Below are 23433 nucleotides of genomic sequence, written 5' to 3' on the forward strand. Positions count from 1 at the left end.
GACTCTTGAACAACCTAGGTTCTTCTGGGACTGTTGAAACATGCTCTTTGAAGACAGAATGTACTGGGCGCCTCTCTCTGTACTCTGAATATGCATGTGTGTTGTGGTGGGGGGTCGGGGAGTTGAGGGCCCTCACTTGGTCCTTCTCTGTTGTTTTTTCCAGGACAAAGCCAAAGGCCCCTTGTTAGCTGGCTGCCCCTGCCCCCCTTTCCCCCTGGTTCTTTCCCCGTGGCCACAGGAATGTGTGGTCCCCTGAATTCCTCACCCGGGGTCCTCTGCTCCTCTGCGCCCAGAGCCAGGGACCACCTCAGAAGTGTCATCTCTCTGAGCACGCATTCCCCTGCAGCGAGCAAGCGAGCGAGCAAGCGGGCGCGAGCAAGCGGGCGGGCAGCAAGGACTGAGCAAATTGAGTGATCCCGGGCCAGAGAGGCCTGGGAGGAAAGGTGTTCAGCCAGTCGGTTGTAAGGCGCTCGTCGGCACCTGCTGAAACGCTCCCACCTGACAGCCCCCTCCTCAAAGACTGTCTAATTACACATGGCAGGTTCTAGAGACTCAAGGGGGAGAGCTGCTTTCAAGGCCACCACGCGTCTGTGCTCCCGGCCCAACCCTATTTGCCTTGTGTTCATTTTGTTCTTTTGTGACTGCAAAGACCAATAAAGTAACATGTTTGAGGATAAAAGGCTTGGGGTGCCCACCCGTGTGGGGGTGCTACAAGAAGCCTTTGCTAGGGTGTCTGTTGTGCTGTGTGGTTTGTTTTGTTTGCTCCTTTATTTTGTTTTGCTTGCCCAGTCTTCCCTTACCCTTGGATGCTTCTTACCCCTCAGGATAAACCTTTGTTCCCCCTGTGTTCAGGCTCTGCTTTAAAGCAAGCCTCAGGCCGTCGGAGTTTCTGTTTAGGGCATCAAAAATTCCCACAAGATAAAAAGAGCAAATGTTTTTTCTTCTTTCTTAGGATTAGAAGAATTACATAAAACTTAATAAACATTTTCAATGATGGAAAAATGTGTCTTGTAATTCTTTGGCTCTTGCCTTTTTGAGTGCATCAGAGAGGATGACTCTCGGCCATGTTTACTCCCTAATCGCTTGTCTTGTATGGTGTCATCTTTTCTAGCTGTTTTGATATTTGTTAGGTTTGCAGATGAGTTTGGGGCCTCTGGCAACATAGAGACTAAGGAACAGGGTAAGAAAAAAACAAATGTTACAATCATGTTATTTATAACACATCTTCTATGGAATTAAAAGTTCTTTCTGCTCCTCACCTCCCCTTCCAGGTGTGGTGTCTGTACGCTTTGAAGAAGATGAAGACAGGAACTTATGTTTAATAGCATATCCATTAAAAGGGGACCATGGAACTGTGGATAGTGTAGACAATTCAGACTGTGAACCAAAAAGTAAGCTCCTGAGGTGGACAAACAAAAAACATCATGTCCTAGAAACGGAAAAGAGCCCCAAGGACTGGGTGAGGCAGCACCGGAAAGAGGAAAAGATGAAGAGGTATGTATGAACTCAGCAGGAGGAGAAGTGTGATCTTATTTACAACCCAGCCCCCTAGAGCTAGGACTCAAATGATAGACTTAGTAGGTGCCTTGTCACTCAGTGTCCAGTTCCCACAACTTTTCTTTAATGACTGTGGGTTATACTTTTGAAATTTGTGTTAAATATTAGCATTTTAAGATCAGTATTTTTGAAATAGAAAATGGAGAAGATATAGTAGACTTTTAAAATGTGTATCATAGGTGAAGCTAAAAGGCAATGCCAATTCTCTCTTCAGCACTGAGGTCATCTTTAGATTATAGAAATATCACACTTGGGATCCCTGGGTGGCGCAGTGGTTTGGCGCCTGCCTTTGGCCCAGGGCGCGATCCTGGAGACCTGGGATCAAATCCCACATCGGGCTCCCGGTGCATGGAGCCTGCTTCTCCCTCTGCCTGTGTCTCTGCCTCTCTCTCTCTCTCTCTATGTGACTATTATAAATAAATAAAAATTAAAAAAAAAAAAAAGAAATATCACACTTCATTTTATTTTTTAAAAAGATTTATTTACTTTTAGAGCGTAAGCATGCACGTGAGCATGCAGCAGGGAGGGGCAGAGGGAGAGAGAGTGAGAAGATACTCAGACAGACTCCCAGTGGAACATAGAGCCCTATGTGGGGCTCCCAGCTCATGACCCTAAGATCATGACTTGAGTCAAAACCAAGAGTTGGACACTTAACCGACTCAGCCAGCCAGGCATCTCAGAAATATATGTCACATTTCTTTTGTATTTTACAGTCGCATTTCTTTTTTATTTTACAATTAAGATAATCATGTGATTTTTCTTTTTTTTTTTTTCTTTTTTTTTTTAAATTTTTATTTATGATAGTCAGAGAGAGAGAGAGGCAGAGACACAGGCAGAGGGAGAAGCAGGCTCCATGCCGGGAGCCCAACGTGGGATTCGATCCCGGGTCTCCAGGATCGCGCCCTGGGCCAAAGGCAGGCGCCAAACCACTGCGCCACCCAGGGATCCCTCATGTGATTTTTCAATTATAGTTTGGGCATATATGAAAAGAGTTTTGTGTACTTTCTAAAACAAAAGTGACTTTTACCAAATTTAGAGAAAGCTACATAAAAATGTACTTTTTTTTTTTAAGATTTTTATTTATTTATTAATGAGAGACACAGAGGCAGAGACACAGGCAGAGGGAGAAGCAGGCTCCATGCAGAGAGCCTGACGTGGAACTCGATCCCCGGTCTCCAGGATCATGCACAGGATCATGCCCTGGGCTGAAGGTGGCACTAAACTGCTGAGCCACCTGGGCTGCCCTTTAAAAGATTTTATTTATCCGAGAGAAAGCACAAGTTTGGGGGATGGGCAGAGGGAGAGGGAGAAGTAGACTGCCCAAGGGGCAAGGAGCCGCCTGATGACATGGGGCTTGATCCCAGAACCCCAGGGTCATGACCTGAGCAGAAAGTACCAACTGAGCCACCCAGGTACCCCTTTAAAAATGTACCTTTAAAAATTTGGGGGGGGGGGAATCCCTGGGTGGCTCAGTGGTTTGGTGCCTGCCTTCGGCCCAGGTGTGATCCTGGAGCCCCGGGATTGAGTCCCACATCGGGCTCCCTGCATGGAGCCTGCTTCTCCCTCTGCCTGTGTCTCTGCCCCTCTCTCTCTCTCTTTCTCTCTCTCTCTCTCTGTCTCTCATGAATAAATCAAATCTTTAAAAAAATAAATAAAAATAAGATTTTTTTTTTGAAGTGGAATTTTACCACTTTGGCCTTTGAAAATATATCCTAAATCTAGGAATTGATTTTTTTATTTTTTAAGTATGCTCCATACCCGGCATGGAGCCCAATGTAGGGCTTGAATTCATGACCCTGAGGTCAAGACTTGAACTAAGATGAAGAGTCAGATGCTTAACTGAGTGAGCTACCAGGTGCCCCTAGGAATTGATTTTTAAAGGGAAGTTATAAACAAAGGAAAGTACAGACTTAAAATGAGTCAGATTTACACCATATTACCCAAATCCACTATATAAATGCAGACATGGAATGCCTAGGTGGCTCAGTTGGTTAAGTGTCCAACTCTTGATTTTGGCTCGGGTCGTGATCCTCAGGATCATGTGTTAGAGCCCTACGTGGATCTCCACACTCTGCATGGAGTCTGCTTAGGATTCTCTCTCTCTCTCTCCTTCTTCCCCTTCTCTGTGTCAGAAACAAAAACAAACCAGGGACTCCTGGATCGCTTAGTTGGCTGGGTGTCTGCCTTTGGCTTGGGTTGTGGTCCCAGAGTCCCAGGATCTACCCCTGCATCAGGCTTCCTGCTCAGTGGGGAGTCTGCTTCTCCCTCTGCCCCTCATCTCGCTCTCTTGCTCTCTTCTCATTCACACTCTCTCTCAAATAAATCTTTTTAAAAAAAGACATAATGAAGTCATCTGATTTGTTGTTTATTCTGCCTTATAAATGTTATTAGCCTTTTTTTTTTTTTAAGATTTTATTTATTTATTCGTAGAGATGCAGAGAGAGAGAGAGAGGCAGAGACACAGGCAGAGGGAGAAGCAGGCTCCATGCAGAGAGCCTGACGTGGGACTTGATCCAGGGTCTCCAGGATCACGCCCTGGGCTGCCGGCAGCGCTAAACCGCTGCACCACTGGGGCTGCCCCTGTTATTAGCCTTTTGTTAGGATATATAACCTGCTAGTTAATTTATTTTGAAATAAAGTCTAAACATACAAGGAATTAAAAAAAAAAAGACTCTGGGTTAAATTATGCCACTGTGGATAAGCAGAGTTGTAGTCACTCACTGCTGCTGCACCTGCCCTGTGCCAGGCCCAGCGAGGAGCCATCCCATCACCTCAGGTTCCTCACTGGTGGTGGAAGACAAAACGATCAGTTGGGCATCCCTGAAATGTGGGATCCAGCTATACAGAGCCTTCCAAGTGCCGTTCCTTGTCAGAGCTTGTGAATATATAAATAATATATATAGATTGAAGTATATATAATGCAGCTAAGCAGGTTGGCTTATTCCCATGGGATTTCAATTCAGCTTTTCCTGGTTTCCAGCATTTGGAATCCGGGAACCTGCAGGTATTAGAAGCCAGGGAGTGGTACCACCTAGAAGAGGGCAGTAAAGGCTGCGGCTTGGGGCAGGAGGTGGGGATAAGATGGGGGTGGTGGATTGGAGGTGCAGGGGGAGACAGGGTGTTCTCACATCTGAGGCTTTCCTAACGGTAGAAAAAAGTGAGCTGGCCCCTCAATTTTTTAAAAATCAGCTTTCTTGAGTTATAATACACTTATATAAAATGTATCCATTTGAAGTGTTTAATGTATACACTGAAACTCTCACCACATCAAGACCTTAAACTATCCATCACTCCAAAAGATCTTTTGTGCCTCTTTGGCCCTCAATTTTGATAAGACGTTGTGATTTATTGGCTTCTTGTCTCCTTACAGCCACAAATTAGAAGAAGAGTTCGAGTGGTTAAAAAAATCTGAAGTCTTGTACTACAGTGTAGAGAAAAAGGGGAATATCAGTTCCCAGCTTAAACACTCTAACCCATGGAGCATGAAATGTCACCAGCAGCAGTTACAGAGAATGAAGGAGAATGCAAAACATCGGAACCAGTACAGTATCCTTTGTTCACAAAGTGTCTCTGCTTTGGGGGGAGGGAGAGGGCAGATGAGACCCTAAGATCTCAAAGAAGCTGGGTTTGTTTTCTAGTCATGGTTGTGTCAGGATACCCTGTATAGTAACCGCAAGCAGGTTGTGTCAGGATACCCTGTATAGTAACCGCAAGCAGAGCTCCGTTCCCGCAGGAACAGGGGCTGGTCTGGGAATACAGGTGGTAGGGAAGCAGGTGAGGGGCACCTCTTGGAGGGACCGACCTGCATCAGGGAGGCTTTAGCCTAGAGTACAAGGGGCTGGTCTGTGTTTTCTGAAGTCCCCAGACTGCTTACTTGCCATGGGTGGGGTGGCTGGATGGTGCTGATCTTTCAATCCTGGTTCACCAGACTGGTATGTGAAGAATGGCACAGGGGCTTTTCTTTTCTTTTCTTTTCTTTTCTTTTCTTTTCTTTTCTTTTCTTTTCTTTTCTTTTCTTTTCTTTTCTTTTCTTTTCTTTTCTTTTCTTTTCTTTTCTTTTCTTTCTTTTTTCATTTTATTTATATATTCATGAGAGACACACAGAGAAAGAGGCAGAGACACAGGCAGAGGAGAAACAGGCTCCATGCAGGGAGCCCGACATGGGACTCGATCCCAGGTCTCCAGGATCGTGCCCTGGGCTGAAGGTGGTGCTAAACCGCTGAGCCATCGGGGCTGCCCTCTTTTTTTCTCCCCTTCTAACCCATTAAGCTATGTTTCACTGATTATTTTTTTAATCTTAAACATGTTAGACATAGTATAATACTTTGAACTTATAAGTACCAGTGACCCAGGTTTAGCAGTTAATCCACTTATGTCCATCTCATGCCATGACAGTCTTCTTAAACCCAGCACTCCCAGCCGAGCTCTTTCTGAAGTGTCTCACCTGCACACACCTCAGCATGCATTTCTAGGAGAAGGGTATTTTAAGGTGTTATTACCATTATTGCTCCTCAAAAGTACAGTAATTCCTCATTATCAAGTATCTAGTTTGTGTCCCCATTTCCCTAATTGTCTCAGAAATATATTTATACTGATGGATTTTCCAAGTGAGGTTTGAATTTTTGAATTGGTCAAATGTTTGCATTTGGTCAAAATGTTTAAATCTCTCTTTTTTTTAAGATTTTATTGAGGCAGAGACATAAGCAGAGGGAGAAGCAGGCTCCCTGTGGGGAGCCTGATGCGGGACTCAATCCCGGGACCTCAGGATCACACCCTGAGCCTGAAGCAGATACTCAGCCACTAAGTTACCCAGGCATCCTGTGTTTAAAGCTTTTAAAATACCCTTTCCGTTTTTCTTCTTGGAAATTTCTTGTCAAAGAAACTAGGTCTTGGGGTGCCTGGGTGGTATAGTCAGTTAAGTGGCTGACACTCGATTTCAGCTTAGGTTCTGATCTCAGGGTTGTGAGATTGAGCCCCAAGTTGGCCTCCATGCTCAGCGGACAGCCTGCTTAAGACTCTCCCTCTGCCCCTCCTCCCTCAAATAAATCTTTAAAAAAAGAAAGAAACTAGGTCTTCTAAAGTTTCACACCATCTGGATTTTACTGATTACATTCTTGTGGTGTTACTCTTTTTCCTCTGTTTCCATTAAGTTGCTAATTTGATCTCCAGGCTTGATCAGATGCAGGTTCACTTTTGGGGTGGGGGTAAGAATCCCTCTGAGATAGTATTGGCTGTTAGCAAGTACACTATTTTGTCTTTTTCCTCCTGTATTGCTATCGTCTTAGATCCCTTTTCCCACTAGGTGATTTTCTAGTTTTGTCATTCCTTCTTAGCTGGAATCTATAAACTTTTCCTCATCAACTGCATGCTTTTGCTGAGGTATGGTTGTTATAGGAAAGGCATATTAAATGTTTCTTTTCCTTTATTTACTAAATATTTGGAATAATGGGTGGGTTTTTCACCATCCTCCAAAGATGACCAGTGAGTTTTTCAACATCACTATAAATCTGTGAATTTAAACATACTTTATATGGTTTATTCCATTTGTAGTTTTTGTCTTTACTGATGTGCAAATTCTCCCATGTTTGGTCTTTTAAAATAGACTATTGAGCCCTTCTGACATAATCACGGTAGTCTGTGATGGCTGCCTTACTTTCTGGTATGAAAAGATGGTCCCAGGGTCATGTATGTTTTCTGCTCCAGATGTGAGTTCCTCATTCCTCTAAGGCAGGAGTTAAAACATTTTCAGTAAGGGGCCAAATAGTAACCTAAACATGAGGCTTTGCAGGCTGTACAGTCAGTCTGTCATAGCTCTGCCATTGTGGCATGAAAGTAGCTATAGATAATTAAATTTATGAATGAGCATGACTGTATCACCAAGATTTGCATATCCTTTAATTTTCATATGTCATGAAGTATTCTATGTTTTTTGATCTAAAAATTTAAGAATGATTTCTAATTTACAGGTTATACAACAAATAGGGATCCAGGGAAAGGGCCATTTATGGGTCTGGGGGTCTCAGGGCTCTGGGAAACTGATCAGAATTTGGTGGTGCTGGAATCTTAGAACCGAGTCTTGAATTCCACTCAGATGAGGATTCAGATATTGGGTCTTATTGGGTCTCAGTGGGTCAGGGATCCCAGGGAGTCTCAATCCCAGAGTTAGGCTTACAGGTCTGGAGTCCTCAGAGTTTGCTCTCAAGGGCCTACCCTTTCTTGGCGGTGTGGGCTCTTGGGGTTCCAGTCCTCATGAGTCTGGGGTCTCAGGGTCAGATGCTCAAACTACCTATCTGCTGGAGGTCCCAGCAGGCCTGGGGCTCTCTGGGGTTGGTACCGAGAGCCTACAATGGGGTCCAGTTTAGGGACCTCGGAGGCCGGGCCAGGGAGGGGCATGCTCACCAATCCCTGCCCCAGGAAAACTGGTCTGGGTGCTAGGGGTGCTTATACGTCTATCTTGTCATTGTTTCTAGCCGTTTTTGGTGCCACACAACAGGGAAATACACATTTATTTTAATGAGAAAATTTTCATGAGTTCGTACAGATATTTCCAGTTCACATATAAGGCTACAGGATTTACTTATTTGGTGTCTGTTTATAACTTAGGACAATCTGGTGTGGAACCCTCTTCCCACGTCTTGCTAAGTTCAGGAAGGTGTGTGTGTGTGTGTGTGTGTGTGTCTGTCTGTCTTCCAGGCTGGGGGAACCCAGGCCTGTGTCAAATCTAGAACCAGCCAGTTCCTGGACAAGAATTAAATGTGAGTTTTAGCCTTGGGCTCCCTATGTGGGGGGATAGCAGGACTGAGGGGGCCCTCTGTGGACTTAGGCTTCTTTGAGGTACTGTGTGCAGGCATTGTGCCCTGGGAGTGCCAAGGCCCCATGTAGCAGCACTTTCTTTTTAGAGCGAGGATTGTCCTTAACCACTCAGAATTCATCTTACTGGAAAACCTGACTTCCCGCTATGAGGTGCCTTGTGTCCTGGACCTCAAGATGGGTACCCGCCAGCATGGTGATGACGCTTCAGAGGAAAAGGCAGCCAACCAGATCCGCAAGTGCCAGCAGAGCACATCTGCAGTCATTGGTGTCCGTGTGTGTGGCATGCAGGTGAGGGGAATGGAATGCTGGTGCATAGCGTGGGTGGGTTAGGGTATTCGGTAGCTGCCACTCCTGAACCCTGGCATATAGTCCTGTTTTCTCAAGATTCCAGCATGGCTGAGCAAGTCTGTCGCTTTCTGATAAAAAGAACGCATGCCTGGATGAACCCTCTGGGGCTGTCCTGTTTGAGTGCAGAGCCTCTGTACAGGAGCAGGAATAAAGGCAAGAAGGTTAGGCTCTCTCCACTAATCCATACACTAAGCAAGGGCCTGGGGACAGAACTAGATCAGAGGGCTGCATCCTGAATGGGTGTTTTTTTTGTTTGTTTTGTTTTTTAAGATTTTATTTATTTATTCATGATAGACACAGAGACAAAGGCAGAGAGAGAAGCAGGCTCCCTGCAGGGAGCCTGATGTGGGACTTGATCCCAGGACTCCAGGACCACGCCCTGGGCCGAAGGCAAGCACCAAACTGCTGAGCCATCCAGGGATCTCCCTGAATGTGTTTTGATCAGAGGATTGCGTCTTGTGTGACAGGTGTCTGATCCAGGGCTGTTGTATTGCTGTTGGCCAGTGTTCAGGCTTTGAGATAGCTGTCGGTACCTAACCTGCTGGTCTCCTTCTCACAGGTGTACCAAGCAGGCAGCGGGCAGCTAATGTTTATGAACAAGTACCATGGACGGAAGCTATCTGTGCAGGGCTTCAAGGAGGCACTTTTCCAGTTTTTCCACAACGGTCGGTATCTGCGACGTGAGCTCCTAGGCCCTGTGCTGAAGAAGCTGGCTGAGCTCAAAGCCGTTTTGGAGCGACAGGAGTCCTACCGCTTCTACTCAAGCTCCCTTCTGGTCATCTATGATGGCAAGGAATGGCCTGAGGTGGCCCTGGACTCAGATGCTGAGGACTTGGAGGACCTGTCAGAGGAGTCAGCTGACGAATCTGCTGGTGCCTATGCCTACAAGCCCATCGGCACCAGCTCAGTGGACGTGCGCATGATCGACTTTGCACATACCACCTGCAGGCTGTATGGCGAGGACAGCGTGGTACACGAGGGCCAGGATGCTGGCTATATCTTTGGGCTCCAGAGCCTGATAGACATTGTCACAGAGATCAGTGAGGAAAGTGGGGAGTGAGCTTGCTGGCTGCACCAGCACCCGAGAGACTCTGTGTGTCCCAGGCACAGCTGTGCTGCGTCGGGGAGGAGGCCAGTATGGCCAGGCCGTTGGCCCCTGCAGCCTGGAGCTGATGTGCAGAGGCCTCTGTGAGTCCCAGCCTGAGCCAGCCCCAACCGCGTTTGGAGTCTTTTATTTATTTTAACTATTTCTTCAACATTCCACATTTGATGATGCAGATACCTCTTTCTTCCCTGAGTGTAAATGTTCTAATACAAATCTTTTTGTTAATTGTACACAGTGCTGCTGTTGTTCTTACTAGGGGCAGTCAGCCAGCCCCTTTCCCAACCCTCAGAAGTTTCACACATGCTGTCTCCTCCACCCTAGTCCTGGAATATTCGCCTTGCCAGTGCCCCCACCTCAGAGACCCTAAAGTCACCACAGCTTCTTGGCTCGGTCCTTGGGTCTCTTTGGGGTTAGTATCGGCTTAGTGTCCAGCACTCCCTAAGCAAAGAACTACTTGACTCTTGATACATGTCTTTCCCTGCCCTCCATGCAGCCTAAGACAAAGTTGGGCAGCATGTGTGTCAGACCTTGAATCCAGCTCCTGCACCACTGGCAGCAGCTAATTGGTTGGTCACTGTGATGTCAGACGTCCTAGAGCCAAACTGGGGCCTCAAGTAGCTGTCAAGCTCTGGTCTGTTGGCAACTATGGGCTCCATGGCAAAAGGTCCTAGGAGGTGGGGAGTCCCAGTGAGAAAGTGTTCTGGGCAGTGTGGTCCTCTTAGCCATACCACATGTCACCGCTGCTACCCACAGCTATGGCAGTCTCATCCACACAGCCCCAGGCAAAGCAGCCCCTAAGAGCTACTTCTTTGCTAGGAGGGCCCTGGAAGGTGTGGCAGGAGGTCTTGAACTGCAGAACCAGACACCTGGGAGAAGCCAAGGTAGGGTCCTGATGTCCAGTTCTTTTTTTTTTTTTTTTTTTAATTTTTATTTATTTATGATAGTCACAGAGAGAGAGGCAGAGACACAGGCAGAGGGAGAAGCAGGCTCCATGCACCGGGAGCCTGACGTGGGATTCGATCCCGGGTCTCCAGGATCGCGCCCTGGGCCAAAGGCAGGCGCCAAACCGCTGCACCACCCAGGGATCCCCTGATGTCCAGTTCTAACAGCCCCACACCTCCCCAAAACTCCCAGCACCTCCTCCAAGGCCCACTATGCCTATGTGCACTATGTCCACAAATGCCAACTGTTTGTGCCCACAGTCCCTGCACCCTGGGCCCAGGCTTCCAGTGGTGAATGTGGCAGGACCAGTCCCTGGACAGGAATAGGAGGCCCCCAGGACCCTTAGGGCCTCTCCCCTGGGTCCCTCCCTCTCAAGACATCAAGGACAGGTCAGGGCTGACTGGAAAGGGGTGCAGGGGTAAATACGTTCTTGAGGCCACAGAGCACCCCCCTCCCCACCCTCAGCAGCTCTCTTGTCTGCTCAGAAGGGAGCATCAGAAGTCCGATTATTTGAAGTTGTAAATCCTGTAAAGACAATAAGGGCAATGTAACAGCGACTGAAATTGTGTGATAACCTTAGGTTGTGAGGGAGGGAAATGAGTCCCTGGCAGAGGAAACCCTATGGAAGACCCACAATAGAGGAGTAGAGAGAAGCTAGCAGAGAGAGTAGGTGAGTGGGCAGCAAGGACTGGCGGATGGGAACGGCCGACCTGGTTTCGTGCCTGTGGCTGGAGTAGGGTGGAGAGGGGTCCTGAAGCCTGCAGACACCAAGGAGACCGGCCCCCGCGGGCGCCTCCCAGTGTTGGATCAGCGAGACGCAACAATGGGACTAACTACGCCGCTGCTTAGTAGGTCAGGATCCACTCCCCCAGCGCGCCCCGCACGCGGGGGCCTAGAGCGCAGGACACAGGCGCTGCCTTTGGGCTGCGGGCGGAGCGCTCCTTCGGGAGGTAGGACGGGCCGCAGCACCTGGGCTGGGGTGGAGGGCCAGGCGGGAGGAGCTGCGGCGGGCGAGAGAGGCTGCGAGGCTCGGAGTCTGGGGGGCCGGACCCGACTCACCGCAGACTGGAGCCGCTCCGGGCCGCACCGCCCCGCTCGGGGCCGCCAGGGGGCGCCGCGATCCGCGCTGGGGCCGCCCCTCTCCCGAGGCGGGGCTGCGGCGGGAGGGCGGGTGCGCGCACGCGTCATGTGTCACGGGGCGGGGCGGGGCGGGGCGATCTCGGTGCTCCGGGCCTGGCGTCCTGGTTCCGCAGCCCCCGCCGCCTCCACTGCCCCGGCGCGGCCCGGCCCGGCCCCATGTATCGTGCGCTCTACGCGTTCCGCTCGGCGGAGCCCAACGCGCTGGCGTTCGCGGCGGGCGAGACCTTCCTGGTGCTGGAGCGCAGCAGCGCGCACTGGTGGCTGGCGGCGCGGGCGCGCAGTGGCGAGACGGGCTACGTGCCTCCCGCCTACCTGCGCCGCCTGCAGGTGAGTGTGCCCCTCCTCGGCCGGGCCTCCGCGGTCCCTAGACTGGGCCCCTTTGTAGGCTCTCGGTACCGACCCCGGAGAGCCCCAAGCCCGCCGGGACCTCCCGCAGATAGAGAGTTTGAGCACCTGACCCTGAGACCCCAGACTCATGAGGACTGGAACCCCAAGAGCCCGCACCCCCACGAAAGGCCAGGCCCTTGACAGCCAACTCTGAGGACTCCAGACCAGGAAGCCTAACTCTGGGACTGAGACTCCTTGGGATCCCAGACCCATTGAGACCCAATATCTGAATCCTCATCTGAGTGGAATTCAAGACTCGGTTCTGAGATTCCAGCACCACCGAATTCTGATCAGTTTCCCAGATCCCTGAGACCCTAGGCCCATAATCGGCCCTTTTCCTGGATCCCCAGGATCCCACACTCTTGCCTCCCACCTTCAGACCCCCAGCTGGAGCCACTGCCTCCACCACTGAGACCACCTGTTTCCCCAACCATCCTCTCTGTCCCTACTCCTCCACTGAGACCCTAGAGTCATTGATAATCCACTGAACCTCCAGACCTCAGTGTCTTTGACTCTCCAGTACTCAGCCATCCCCTAAGCTCATCTTTAGACTGCCACCCCGCCACCCTCTTGGAACCAAAAATCTCAGCCCCTGTTGACACTGCCTGTCACTACTCTCCCCAAACTCCCCATCACAAGCCTCCGGCCCTGACTTTCCAGACTAATTCTCTCTAAAAGTGAAAAGTTCCATCCCTCCTTGTCCCCAGCCTGGGGTGGGGGGCACTCCTGTTGTGAGGAAGTGAGGCCTCTTCATGGCTTCCCCTGGGCTGTCGCCCTGTTTCCTTCCAGTGGAGGCTGCATCTCCAATTCCTGTTTCACCAAGAATAGTCCTGCTGTGGGGGCTGGGGTGCAGTGTCTCCAGCCGGTGTCTATTCTGACCTCAGGGGAAAGGAGGGCCTGGAGCCTCCAGGCCTGGCCTGTGCCAGACACCCCCGCCCCATTCTAGTCTCTAGTCCTTAAGAAACATCCTGTCCCAGCCCAGTTCAGGACAGAAATAACAGGATAAATTTGGAGATGTCATCTGGTCTTACCAGAGAGGATGCGCCCTAGGGCCAGGACCCTCAGCTTGCTCCCATCTAGGAGTGCCTGGGGTATGTGACTGGGGCCCTGGACACAGGGCTGCGTGTCAGACCCAGCCTCCCTGGAGTTGGGGGCCTATTGGAACACTCTTCTTCAAGGGGCCATGAGGCTCCTCTCCAGGGTCCCCTGGGGCTTGGTGTTCAGTGAGGGCCAAGAAGCTGCCGTCCCCCTCCTAGTCTCTTTCTGCATATCTCCCTGTCTTTGTCTCCCTAACTCTGTCTCTGTCTGCCATTCCAACTCTCTGCCTTTCTCTGTCTCCAGCTCTCAATTTCTTTCTGCGTTGTCTCCCTCTGCCTGTCTTTTCCTTTCCCTCCTTCCCTCTATCCCTCCCTCCCTCTCCCCCCCTTTCCTGTTTTCTATGGATAGGTGTTTCTTTTTCTGTCCCGCTTTCTGCTTGCTGTCTGCCTATATCCCGGCATACCCCATGCTACCTGGAGGGCTTTGCTGACCTCTGTATCCATCTGTCTGGCCCCATCAGAAAGCCTCTTAGACCCCGCTTGAAGTGACGTCACCTCAGTTCTGAGACTACCATGTAGCCCTATGGCCCATCGTGGACAGGGGAGGGGTGGAGGTGGATGGTCGCCCAGCTGCCACCCTCTGCTCTGCACACTGTGCCAGGCTGGCTGGGGGGATTAGACTCCTGAGTTGCTGGGTCTGGCAGTACAGAATCTGGGGCAGGGGCCAGGCCCCTCTCTTATGTCCATCCATTACCACAAACACAGAACTGCTGCTTCCCAGGGCAATTCTGGAACAGCTGGGGGTTATGAGAGCTAGAAGCAGGGGTGGAAAGAGGGTATCCCCTTGGCCCATCCTCAGCTGGTCCGTCAGGCCCCCAGGATCTGCAGAAGGCTCTACGAGGACAGGGCTATTCTGGAGTGTGACCTTGGTTTTGAGAAGGATACGCAAGATCCAGAGTGATTTGTTAAGGGTTCCAGACACTAGAGGCTCCCTGCTTGGCATTTCAGCCTGGGCCCTGAGCCAAGCCTGGGAATAGACTAGGTATGTACTCCTGGTCTCAAGCTAAGGGTCCCTGGGCTTGTTTTTGCTCTAGATCCCTGATTCTCAGAGAGCCTCACTGTGGGGCCTGACTGGGGCCCCAATATGTAAAGCAGCAGCATGGGGCCACCCCGTCTCCCAGCTCCCTGAGTGACACAATTTGAGAACCTTCATATTCTAGTTCAGCTTTTTGTGCTCATGTCTCGCATTCCAGGCCTTAGCTGTAATGTTCCTTGGTCTGCCCTGGGTTCCATACTGGGCTAGATATGGGCTCACCCTCACTAGGCCCCCAGATCTAACCGCCCATCCTTGCCCCTGCCCAGGGCCTGGAGCAGGATGTCCTCCAAGCCATTGACCGGGCCATTGAGGCTGTGCACAATGCAGCCATGCGGGATGGTGGCAAGTACAGCCTGGAGCAGCGTGGAGTCCTCCAGTGAGTGGGGGAGGGGGAGGGCGCCCTCCCCCTCCTCATCCCTGTGTGCATAGTCGGGTGGGGGTCCTTCAGTGAGTACTGGGGATGTCTGGAGGGTAGAGTCAGAGGGTAGTGCAGAGTGGGGTGGAGCGGGAGGGAGGGGGGAGGAGCCTGGGCTGTGAGGGGCCTTGCATCCTGCAAGCAGGCAGCATATAAGGACTTCAGGAGTTTTAAGGTAACTCACCCAGTAATCTCCCCGTCCCTCCATCAGGAAGCTGATCCACCACCGGAAAGAGACCCTGTCTCGCAGAGGCCCCTCAGCCTCCAGTCCTGCAGCTATGACCCCATCCACCAGTGATCACCATTTGGACGCTGCTGCCGCCAGACAACCCAATGGGATGTGTCGAGCTGGGTTCGAGCGGCAGCACAGCCTGCCCAGTTCGGAGTATCTTGGAGCCGATGGAGGCCTCTACCAGGTATGTGGTGAGGATATCCCAGGGAAGGGAGGTGAGTGGAGCTTTAGGCTTGGTCCAGAGGTGCCAGAAGTCACTTGGGTCAGTGATGCAGACAGAGCCATGGCCCCGCCCATGCCAAGAGCCCAGGGCCCTAGCCAGGCCGGTTCCCCAGGTGTGGCAGCCTGTCCTCCCAGATCCCACTTCTGTCCTCCCAGATCCCGCCACAGCCTCGCCGAGCAGCTCCCGCCACGCCGCCCCCGCCCGTGAAGCGCCGAGACCGGGAGGCCCTGATGGCCCTGGGAAGTGGTGAGAAGGCAGGGTTGGGGCAGTTAGTGGGACACCCTATGCTTGGAATGGTTACCCTGCTTGTGTCAGGAAATTGGGGCTCTGGGCTGGGGGGGTGGGGCTCAGGGCCTGGAGGGGTAAGGGCCCAGGGGGCTGTCCCAGCACAGCATCCACTCTCTGCCCACAGGCGGCCGCAACACCACACCCTCCGGGGGCAGTTCTGTGTCCAGCGGCTCCTCAGTCAGCAGCACCTCCCTTGACACGCTCTGTACCGGCTCTAGCTCGTCTGAGCTGGGCCCCAGCTGCTCACCCACGCCCCCACCCGTGCCCCGCCGAGGCACCCATACCACTGTGTCCCATGCTCAGCCCCCTCCCTCCAAGGTGCCGGCCCCTGAGCCCCCTGCAGAGGAGGTAGCAGTCGATACCACCTCAGCCCCTGATGAGCTGGAGGCCCTGGGTGCTCTGAGCCTGGGGACCACAGACGAGAAGGTGGTGGCTGAGCCTGCCGTGCCCAGGACCATCGGGGCAGAGCTGATGGAGCTTGTGCGGAGAAACACCGGCCTGAGCCACGAGCTATGCCGTGTGGCCATTGGCGTCGTGGTGGGTCACATCCAGGCCTCTGTGCCGGCCAGCTCGCCTGTCATGGAGCAGGTCCTCCTCTCGCTGGTAGAGGGCAAGGTGAGGGTAGGCGGCAGGGCCAGAGGCCTCCCCATCCTGGGGCCACCCTGCCTTCCCTGCCCCGTTCCCACCCTCACACTTGTGTTCAGCCTTAACTTGACAGGTGCCTGTTGAGCTCTCGCTTGGCCTTCATTGTGCTGGGTGCCTAGGGACCTTTGAGCTGATCCCTGAAGGAGAAAGGGTGGAAGAGCATTCTGGGCAGACGCTTAGCTAGACAGGGGCCGGAAGGCAGGACCAAGCGTAGCTCGCAGGAGAAGTGGTTCAAGGCCAGCATGGCAGTAGGGCCGGGAGTGAGGGAACAGGTGGGGTGGGAGGAGGTGAGGCTCGGGGCTTGTGACAGATGAGACCAGATGTGAGTAGCCGGGAGTCCTCTCTGGCTGCAGGGGAGGAGTGGACACAGGGTGTGAGAGAGCACAGTGCCGTGCTGGCCTTGACAGTGGAGAGGAGTGGGTGCTTCAAGAGCTGTGGCAGAGACCTCAGTGCTGACTCAGGTGTGAGTCAGGTGCGTGGGCATCACAGATGGGTGGGATCCTTTGCCAGGGCTGAGGCGCTGGTCAGGAAGCAGGATTGGAGGGCAGTGAACCATCTCCAGATGGGGACCAGATGGGCCCAAGGACCTTCCTTAGGGCCCTAGGACCCGGTAGCTGCAGTGGGAGCATGGGGGGCGGGGTGCAGCAAGTCCCCAGGCTTGTCTGTGCTGGGCAGGACAGGTGCTGCCAGCCTGGGAGCACTCGGGAGACAGGAGGTGGCAAGATGACAAGGCCCGACACCATGTGGTGTGGTGGATTCAGAGGGTAGCATCTCAGTCACATTCAGGCAGTGACGGTCGGTAGCCTTCCACATGGAAGATGTTTATACAGGTCTGGGATGAGAGGCAGGTACTTGGAAGGCACCCACAGATGCAGGGTCTAGTCCCAGCAGGTTATCAGGCCTAGGGCAGAGTAGTCACTCGCAGAGGCAGTGTAGACCTGGGCTAGTGCCTTTGGGAGCTTTGGTGTTGAGGTGGGCCATGGGAGCAGGTCTTTAGTGGGAGCCCAAGGCGGGGCAGAGGGGAGGAAGAAAGAGAACCAGGGGCTGGTCCCCTCACAGGTTCTGGGAGGACACAAACTAGGGGCAGCTCTGAGAGGCGAGCCTGGGTACCCTTGCCTGACGTTGGCTTGGAGCTCATGCCCCTGACATCCTCAGGGTCTGGGTTGACTTCCAAGCCTCAGGAGCTTCCTGAAGATGGTGATGGGCAAGGAGTGTGCTGAGTTGTGCCTCACCCTCTCCCTCCAGGACCTGAGCACCGCCCTGCCCTCTGGGCAGGTCTGCCATGACCAGCAGCGGCTGGAGGTGATCTTTGCAGACCTGGCTCGGCGGAAGGATGATGCCCAGCAGCGCAGCTGGGCCCTGTACGAGGACGAGGGTGTCATCCGCTGCTACTTGGAGGAGCTGCTGCACATTCTGGTGCGGGGTGGGGGCCCACAGGTGTCTCCCCCCTCCCCCCGCACCATCCCCCTCTAGTGCTTAGGAGTGTCCCTGGCATGTACTCAGCTCACCCGTGCGTGTGGCCATGTGGCTCCCACTGAGTCTGTCACGCTTCCTCCTCCCCGCAGACTGATGCAGACCCTGAAGTTTGCAAGAAAATGTGCAAGAGAAATGAGTTCGAGTCTGTCCTGGCTTTGGTGGCCTACTACCAAATGGTGTGTGTGAAGCAGAGGGGTGGGGGGGCATGGGGACACCCAGGTAGAGGGGCAGGTTCTGGGCACTGAGTACACAGGGTCTCCTGCCAGGAGCACCGGGTGTCACTGCGGCTGCTGCTCCTCAAATGCTTTGGTGCCATGTGCAGCCTGGATGCAGCCATCATCTCCACACTCGTGTCATCTGTGCTGCCTGTGGAGCTGGCACGAGACATGCAGACAGACACACAGGGTGAGGCTTGGGGGAGCTTCCTGCCACATGGGGGGTTCCCACTGTCTGTGGGGGCTCTCACCGCCTGCCTTGCCCTCCAGATCACCAGAAACTCTGTTACTCTGCCCTCATCCTGGCCATGGTCTTCTCCATGGGAGAGGCAGTGCCCTACGCACACTATGGTAAGCGGGCTGGGAGCCTGTGGGGCTGGGGACCTGCTTGCCCGGGGCTGACAGGGATAGGGCATCCTGGGGCTGACAGAAACCCAGGGGGCTGGGTGGGGTGCAGAGGCCGGGAGGGCTCAGATCCTGTGTGCCCCTGCCCAGAGCACCTGGGCACTCCTTTCGCCCAGTTCCTGCTGAGCATCGTCGAGGACGGGCTGCCCCTGGACACCACAGAGCAGCTGCCGGATCTCTGCATGAACCTGCTTCTGGCTCTCAACTTGCACCTGCCAGGTGGGGGCAGGGCCCGGCGGGAGGTGGCTGACCGACTAGGGGCTCCTCGCTTGGTGCCCGTGCACTGTATCTACACCCATGTCTTTCCTCAGCGCCTGACCAGAACGTCATCATGACCGCTCTTAGCAAACACTCCAACGTCAAGATCTTCTCTGAGAAGCTGCTGTTGCTCCTGAACAGAGGAGGTGAGGGCCCAGGAACCTGTGCGGTGCCACTTTACTGTCCTTTGGCTCCGTGACCCCATGACCCCTGGTGGTGGCTATGGGTCCCGCATGACGACCACCCTGAGCCCTCTTCCCCCTGCCTCCTAGACGACCCTGTGCGCATCTTCAAACATGAGCCGCAGCCGCCACACTCCATCCTCAAGTTCCTGCAGGATGTATTCGCCAGCCCCGCCACAGCTGCCATCTTCTACCACACGGACATGATGGCGCTCATTGACATCACTGTGCGCCACATCGCAGACCTGTCACCTGGAGACAAGGTGCCTGGAGGTGGCTGCGGCAGGGCTGGAAGCTGGAAACTGAAACAAAATGAAGGGGAAACAGGACACTGAGCGGAGACTGGGGACAGGGTTGCAGCTGAAGCCAGGTCAATGTGGGGGCCACTCAGAACCCATGGCAGTTGTGCCCAGACCCAGAGGAGCCCTGGTGAGCTGATCTGGGCCAGGCTGCCTACACAGAGCTGGGGTAGAGGAAACCAGGTGGTCAGGCAGGAGACCCTCAAGGAAGCAGCCACAGCTGTCGAGGGGGCCCGGGTGGGCAGTGAGAGGCCATGGCCACGGGGGAAGAGGTCAGGTTTGCGTGCATCAGAGGTGAGTCCCTGGGCTTGCCCTGGACTTCTTTTGAACAACCAGACGGATGAAGTGTGATCGCAGAGGTGGGGAGGCACTCTCTGAGGGGGGAGATAGAGTTGCGTTTTTATGTATTGAGATCGAGAAGATATCCACTAGACAGCCAGGTCCAGAGCATGTCAGGGAGCGATGGAGAGTTGGGATGGAAGGGACACAACTGTGCAATTGCCTTTGCACAGATGTGATGGGCGGCCTGTTTCAGGGCCACCACTGCAGGTGTGAGCACAGCGAGGACAAGTAGGGAGGAACCTAGGAGAAAACCCAGAGGCCGAGAGCCCAAAGCAGGGCTCAGAGGGAGTGGGAGATGAGCTGTCTCCACAGTTAGGAGCCTGAGTAAGACGGCGGCTACGAATTGGCTGTTGGGATTGCCCCACAGAGGCTAAGGTGACTGACAAGCTATATCCGTGCAGTGGAGGGTGAAGGGTCTGAATGGAACATTTAAGAGAGAATTTGAAGTTGGAGGGGAGTGAAGGGGGACGTTGGAAGACATAAATAGAGACAACTCCTGTGAGTCTTCCTATAAAGGGAGCAGAAAAGTGAGAGTGGGGGGCACCCACTGGAGGGGGATGTGGGTGTCAGGAAATATTTTAAAGGTAGGAAGATCTCTGGGCCAGAGAGAATGATCCAGTAAACATCAAGAAATGGCTGATGTGTTCAGGAGAGGGGCCACTGCTCTGGCGAGGAGATCAGGTGCGGGGGGGAGAGCCTGGGCCTGTGGATGGATACCCCCCACACCCCCACAGCGGAGGCCAGGGTGGCTCATCCTGGTGGGGACAGGTGAGATGTGGAAGTTGGGAGGGCAAGACATGAGCGTTCAGAAAGGTCGCTTGTTTTCCCCATGAAGCACAAGGCCAGCTGTCCAGGCACTTTAGATCTGGAAACCGGGAGAAAGTGGGCAAGTAGCTCACGCACCCTGAAGTGAGGGAGTCCAGGACAGTGCGTGTCCGTGTGACATCTGTGATAGGGAAGGAAGTTCAGGCCTGCACACAGCCTTGTGGCTGACTACTGCTTAGACGCTGGGAGGTGATTTGCAGGTGCTGCAGGGTTGGACTGCAGGGTTGTGTGACCAGGGTTGGGGATTACAGGACGATGCTGCCCAAAGAAGGTATTGACTCCTCTAACCACAGGTACAGAGAGAAGTGAGGGATGGTGACAGGGGTCAGTAAAGGGGACAGACAAATGGGAAGCACTGGGGTCAGATTAATGGGTTGGGTGTCTCAGTGAGGCAAAGGAGCAGCTGGAGTATCCAATTGGAGAGGCTACTGAAGCATTTTCAGCCAAAGGTGCGGGGTTGGGGAGGTGGATGCTGGAGCTGGCTGCCACATATGCGGAAGGGAGGGCGGCAGCCAGGTCCTAGAGGGTGTTGGATATGAAGGGTGCATCAGGACACCTGTGTTTTGACCCTGCCCTTTAGTAAGAAAAAAAAACACGAGAAAGCCTTCAGTTTGGGGAAGATAGGGAAGGTCATGAGTTTGATGGTAGATATATGGGACAAGCTCTCTTTGAGGTGTGCAGGAGGTGAAAAGTGAGCAGTTGATATTCTCATCTGGAGCTCACTAGAGAGGGCCAGAGGTATAAGTGTGGATCATCATTTGAAGCTGTGGGTGTGAGTGAGATCTTCCAGGGTAGGAGGAGGGAGTGAGAAGCAGGGGTCCCCTGACCAGACAGTGCCCCGTGAGGGCCCAGCATTGAAGATGGGCAGGAGCTGGCCATTTCCCCTTGCCACCTCTCTGAGCCAGAGCTCCGAAGGGCTGGCCGCGTTCTGGGACCGCCTGTGTCTGGGATGATCCATTCCCTCACTCACTCAGTGGCTCTCGAAGGCCAGTTCTGTTCCAGGCATATTGTGGGTGCCAGGGGTGCAACCCTGATCTCCAGTGCTAGGGGCCCTTTGGCCCATGGGGCAGCCTGTTGCTGTCTGGTGGTGGTGGCAGTGCCTCCCCAGCGTCTCTGAGCTTGCCCACTCTTCCCACAGCTGCGCGTGGAGTACCTCTCCCTGATGCATGCTGTGATCCGTTCCACGCCCTACCTGCAGCACCGCCATCGGCTCCCCGATCTGCAGGCCACGCTGAGGCGCATCCTGACCGAAGAGGAAGCCTCACCTCAGGGCCAGATGGACCGCATGATTGTCCGAGAGATGTGCAAGGAATTCCCCGTGCTGGGCGAAGACCCCAGCTAGCGCCTTCCCTCCGTCCCCTGCAGCCCTGGTCACGGTGCAGGGGATAAGGAAGCTTGGCCCTTAGAATGTTTTGCACAGAAAGTGCGGGGGGAGGTCGTGGTGAAAAGGGACCCAAGCAGGGCCCCCCACCTGAAGTACAGCCAATACAAGGGGCCAAGTGCAAGATTGGGGACCACGTTCTGGGAGCTGTGCTGGGGCAGAGGGCCTGTGTGAGCCGAAGGCCCCCCCTCCATTGCCATCTCCCGGTAGGTTGCGTTGCCTCTTCAGCATGCCCCCTCCCCTCAACACAAATGCACACTCAGAGTCCTGCTGCTGCTCCAGGCTGGGCCAGAGCCCCCATCCCTGTCCTGCCTAGTCTGGGTCCTGGGCCTCAGCAAGCCGTGTCCTTGGGGTAAGGGCAGGCACCTTCCGCCAACTCTGTTCTTTGCCTTAGCTTTGCAGTGAGTGCTGCTCATGTGCTTCCCCCCTCCCCTTGGGGGTCGCTTTCCCTTGCTCCTACCCCCAGAGGTCTTGGCCAAGCTGCTGCTCTGAAAGCAGAATCTTAGAAACAGGCCATCTAATTCTGGAGCTTCATAGGATACGGTGATGGCACTCAGAACGCCAATGAAGGAATCTATTTTCTCTGTAAAGACAGACTGAAAAGCCATGTGTATTTTCCTGTGTGCTGCAGCTCACCTTTGGAAATAAATCACAGGCATCTGGAAACAGGCTGTGTGATCAGGAGCCCTGTATGATCCTGGGTTGTGGTGGGAGAGGATGGGAAGGGGCACTGGGGCTTCAGGACCTTGCCACTTGCTTGTCTTGACCTCTCCACTATAAGGAGGGGATGCTCCCTAAGAGGCCTGTCGGGGTCCCTTGAGCTCTGTTCCAGTCTCTCCCTGAGTTCCCATTTCTAGTTCTTCTGGGCCACAGCTAAGCCAGTGAGTGCCCCCCCCCCCCATCCGTTTGCAGGTGACTGCCCTTCCAGACCTCACTTCAACCCTGTTTGAAACCCTGTCCTCCGTAGCTGACTTCAAATTAAGCAGGCTCCACTGCAGCCCCAGACTCCCTGCATATCCAGGCCCTGCTCAGCTCTATTCCCTTCCTCATTCGTCAGTGGGTCCAACAAGATCCCCTTTATTTTTCAGCTTCAGAGATTTGGTCATTAGAGTAGGCCAAAGGGAGTATCTCAACGAGCATGTGGTTCAATTTACACTACTATTTGCAGATAGGGACCATTTGGCAAAAACTTCATTTTCCATGTGGGCTCCCATGTTAACAAAGGCTCTCGCCATAAATGGGGGAGGGGCAGGAACCCACAGGCAGACACCATCAGAAGTGGTTTTCATCAGTTCCCTTTTTTTTCACCCAGGACGATCCTCATCAGACACTTCCACACATCCAGAATTATTGATACAGTGACTTCCAGTCACGACTTTTCCTTTCTTATCAGGATGCTGAAGGCAGAGAGGGCTGTTCCATTACTTTCCCAACAAGACTGTAATGCAGCAAGAAGCACGAAAGAGGCCAGGGCTAGGGGTAGGGTCCCCTGGACACAGGTCCTCAGAAAGCTGAGGCAGGAACATCTGCCAGGGAACTCATGGAAGCAAAGCACAGGAGGCTGATGGGGAACATCCTTCCTTAACTCTTGATTCTCAGGTTAAGCACCCAGGGTCACCTGCTGGACCTGACTAGGGCCTGAAAGAATGCTCCCCAGTAGAACTGTGTGACACACCCTGGTCACTCCCCTTCACCCCGGAGGCGTTCTTTCTTTTCACATCCAGAGTCAATGACATGGACTTCCAGTCACAACTCCTTCCTCACTGGAGTGCTGAAAGCAGAGAACCATGGTTCTCCTCTCGAGATAGTATGATCCAGTGAC

General features: G+C 53.3%; 2 protein-coding genes across 6 annotated transcripts in view; both read left to right on the forward strand.

Annotated features, from left to right (window-relative positions):
* Nucleotides 1–10053, forward strand: part of IP6K2 (inositol hexakisphosphate kinase 2) — a 32385-nt gene extending 22332 nt beyond the window's left edge. For all 5 annotated transcript variants that reach the window (XM_025988621.2, XM_025988630.2, XM_025988634.2 and 2 more), the window contains 4 exons: nt 1272–1494; nt 4928–5103; nt 8483–8658; nt 9278–10053. In XM_025988621.2, coding sequence (XP_025844406.1) covers nt 1272–1494; nt 4928–5103; nt 8483–8658; nt 9278–9778 — 1076 coding nt within the window. In that variant the 3' untranslated portion in view covers nt 9779–10053. The remainder of the gene's footprint in view (nt 1–1271; nt 1495–4927; nt 5104–8482; nt 8659–9277) is intronic.
* A 1878-nt stretch (nt 10054–11931) lies between these two features.
* NCKIPSD (NCK interacting protein with SH3 domain) lies at nt 11932–22277 on the forward strand. Its single transcript, XM_025988646.2, has 13 exons — nt 11932–12232; nt 14692–14801; nt 15052–15256; nt 15451–15541; nt 15708–16198; nt 17474–17644; nt 17794–17880; nt 17971–18109; nt 18190–18270; nt 18415–18543; nt 18636–18728; nt 18855–19027; nt 21369–22277. The coding sequence occupies exons 1-13, from the start codon at nt 12062–12064 to the stop codon at nt 21570–21572; spliced, it is 2145 nt and encodes a 714-aa protein (XP_025844431.1). The 5' UTR covers nt 11932–12061; the 3' UTR covers nt 21573–22277.
* Nucleotides 22278–23433: the final 1156 nt, after the last annotated feature.

This window comes from Vulpes vulpes, chromosome 9 (assembly GCF_048418805.1).
Source record: "Vulpes vulpes isolate BD-2025 chromosome 9, VulVul3, whole genome shotgun sequence".
Lineage (NCBI taxonomy): Eukaryota > Metazoa > Chordata > Mammalia > Carnivora > Canidae > Vulpes > Vulpes vulpes.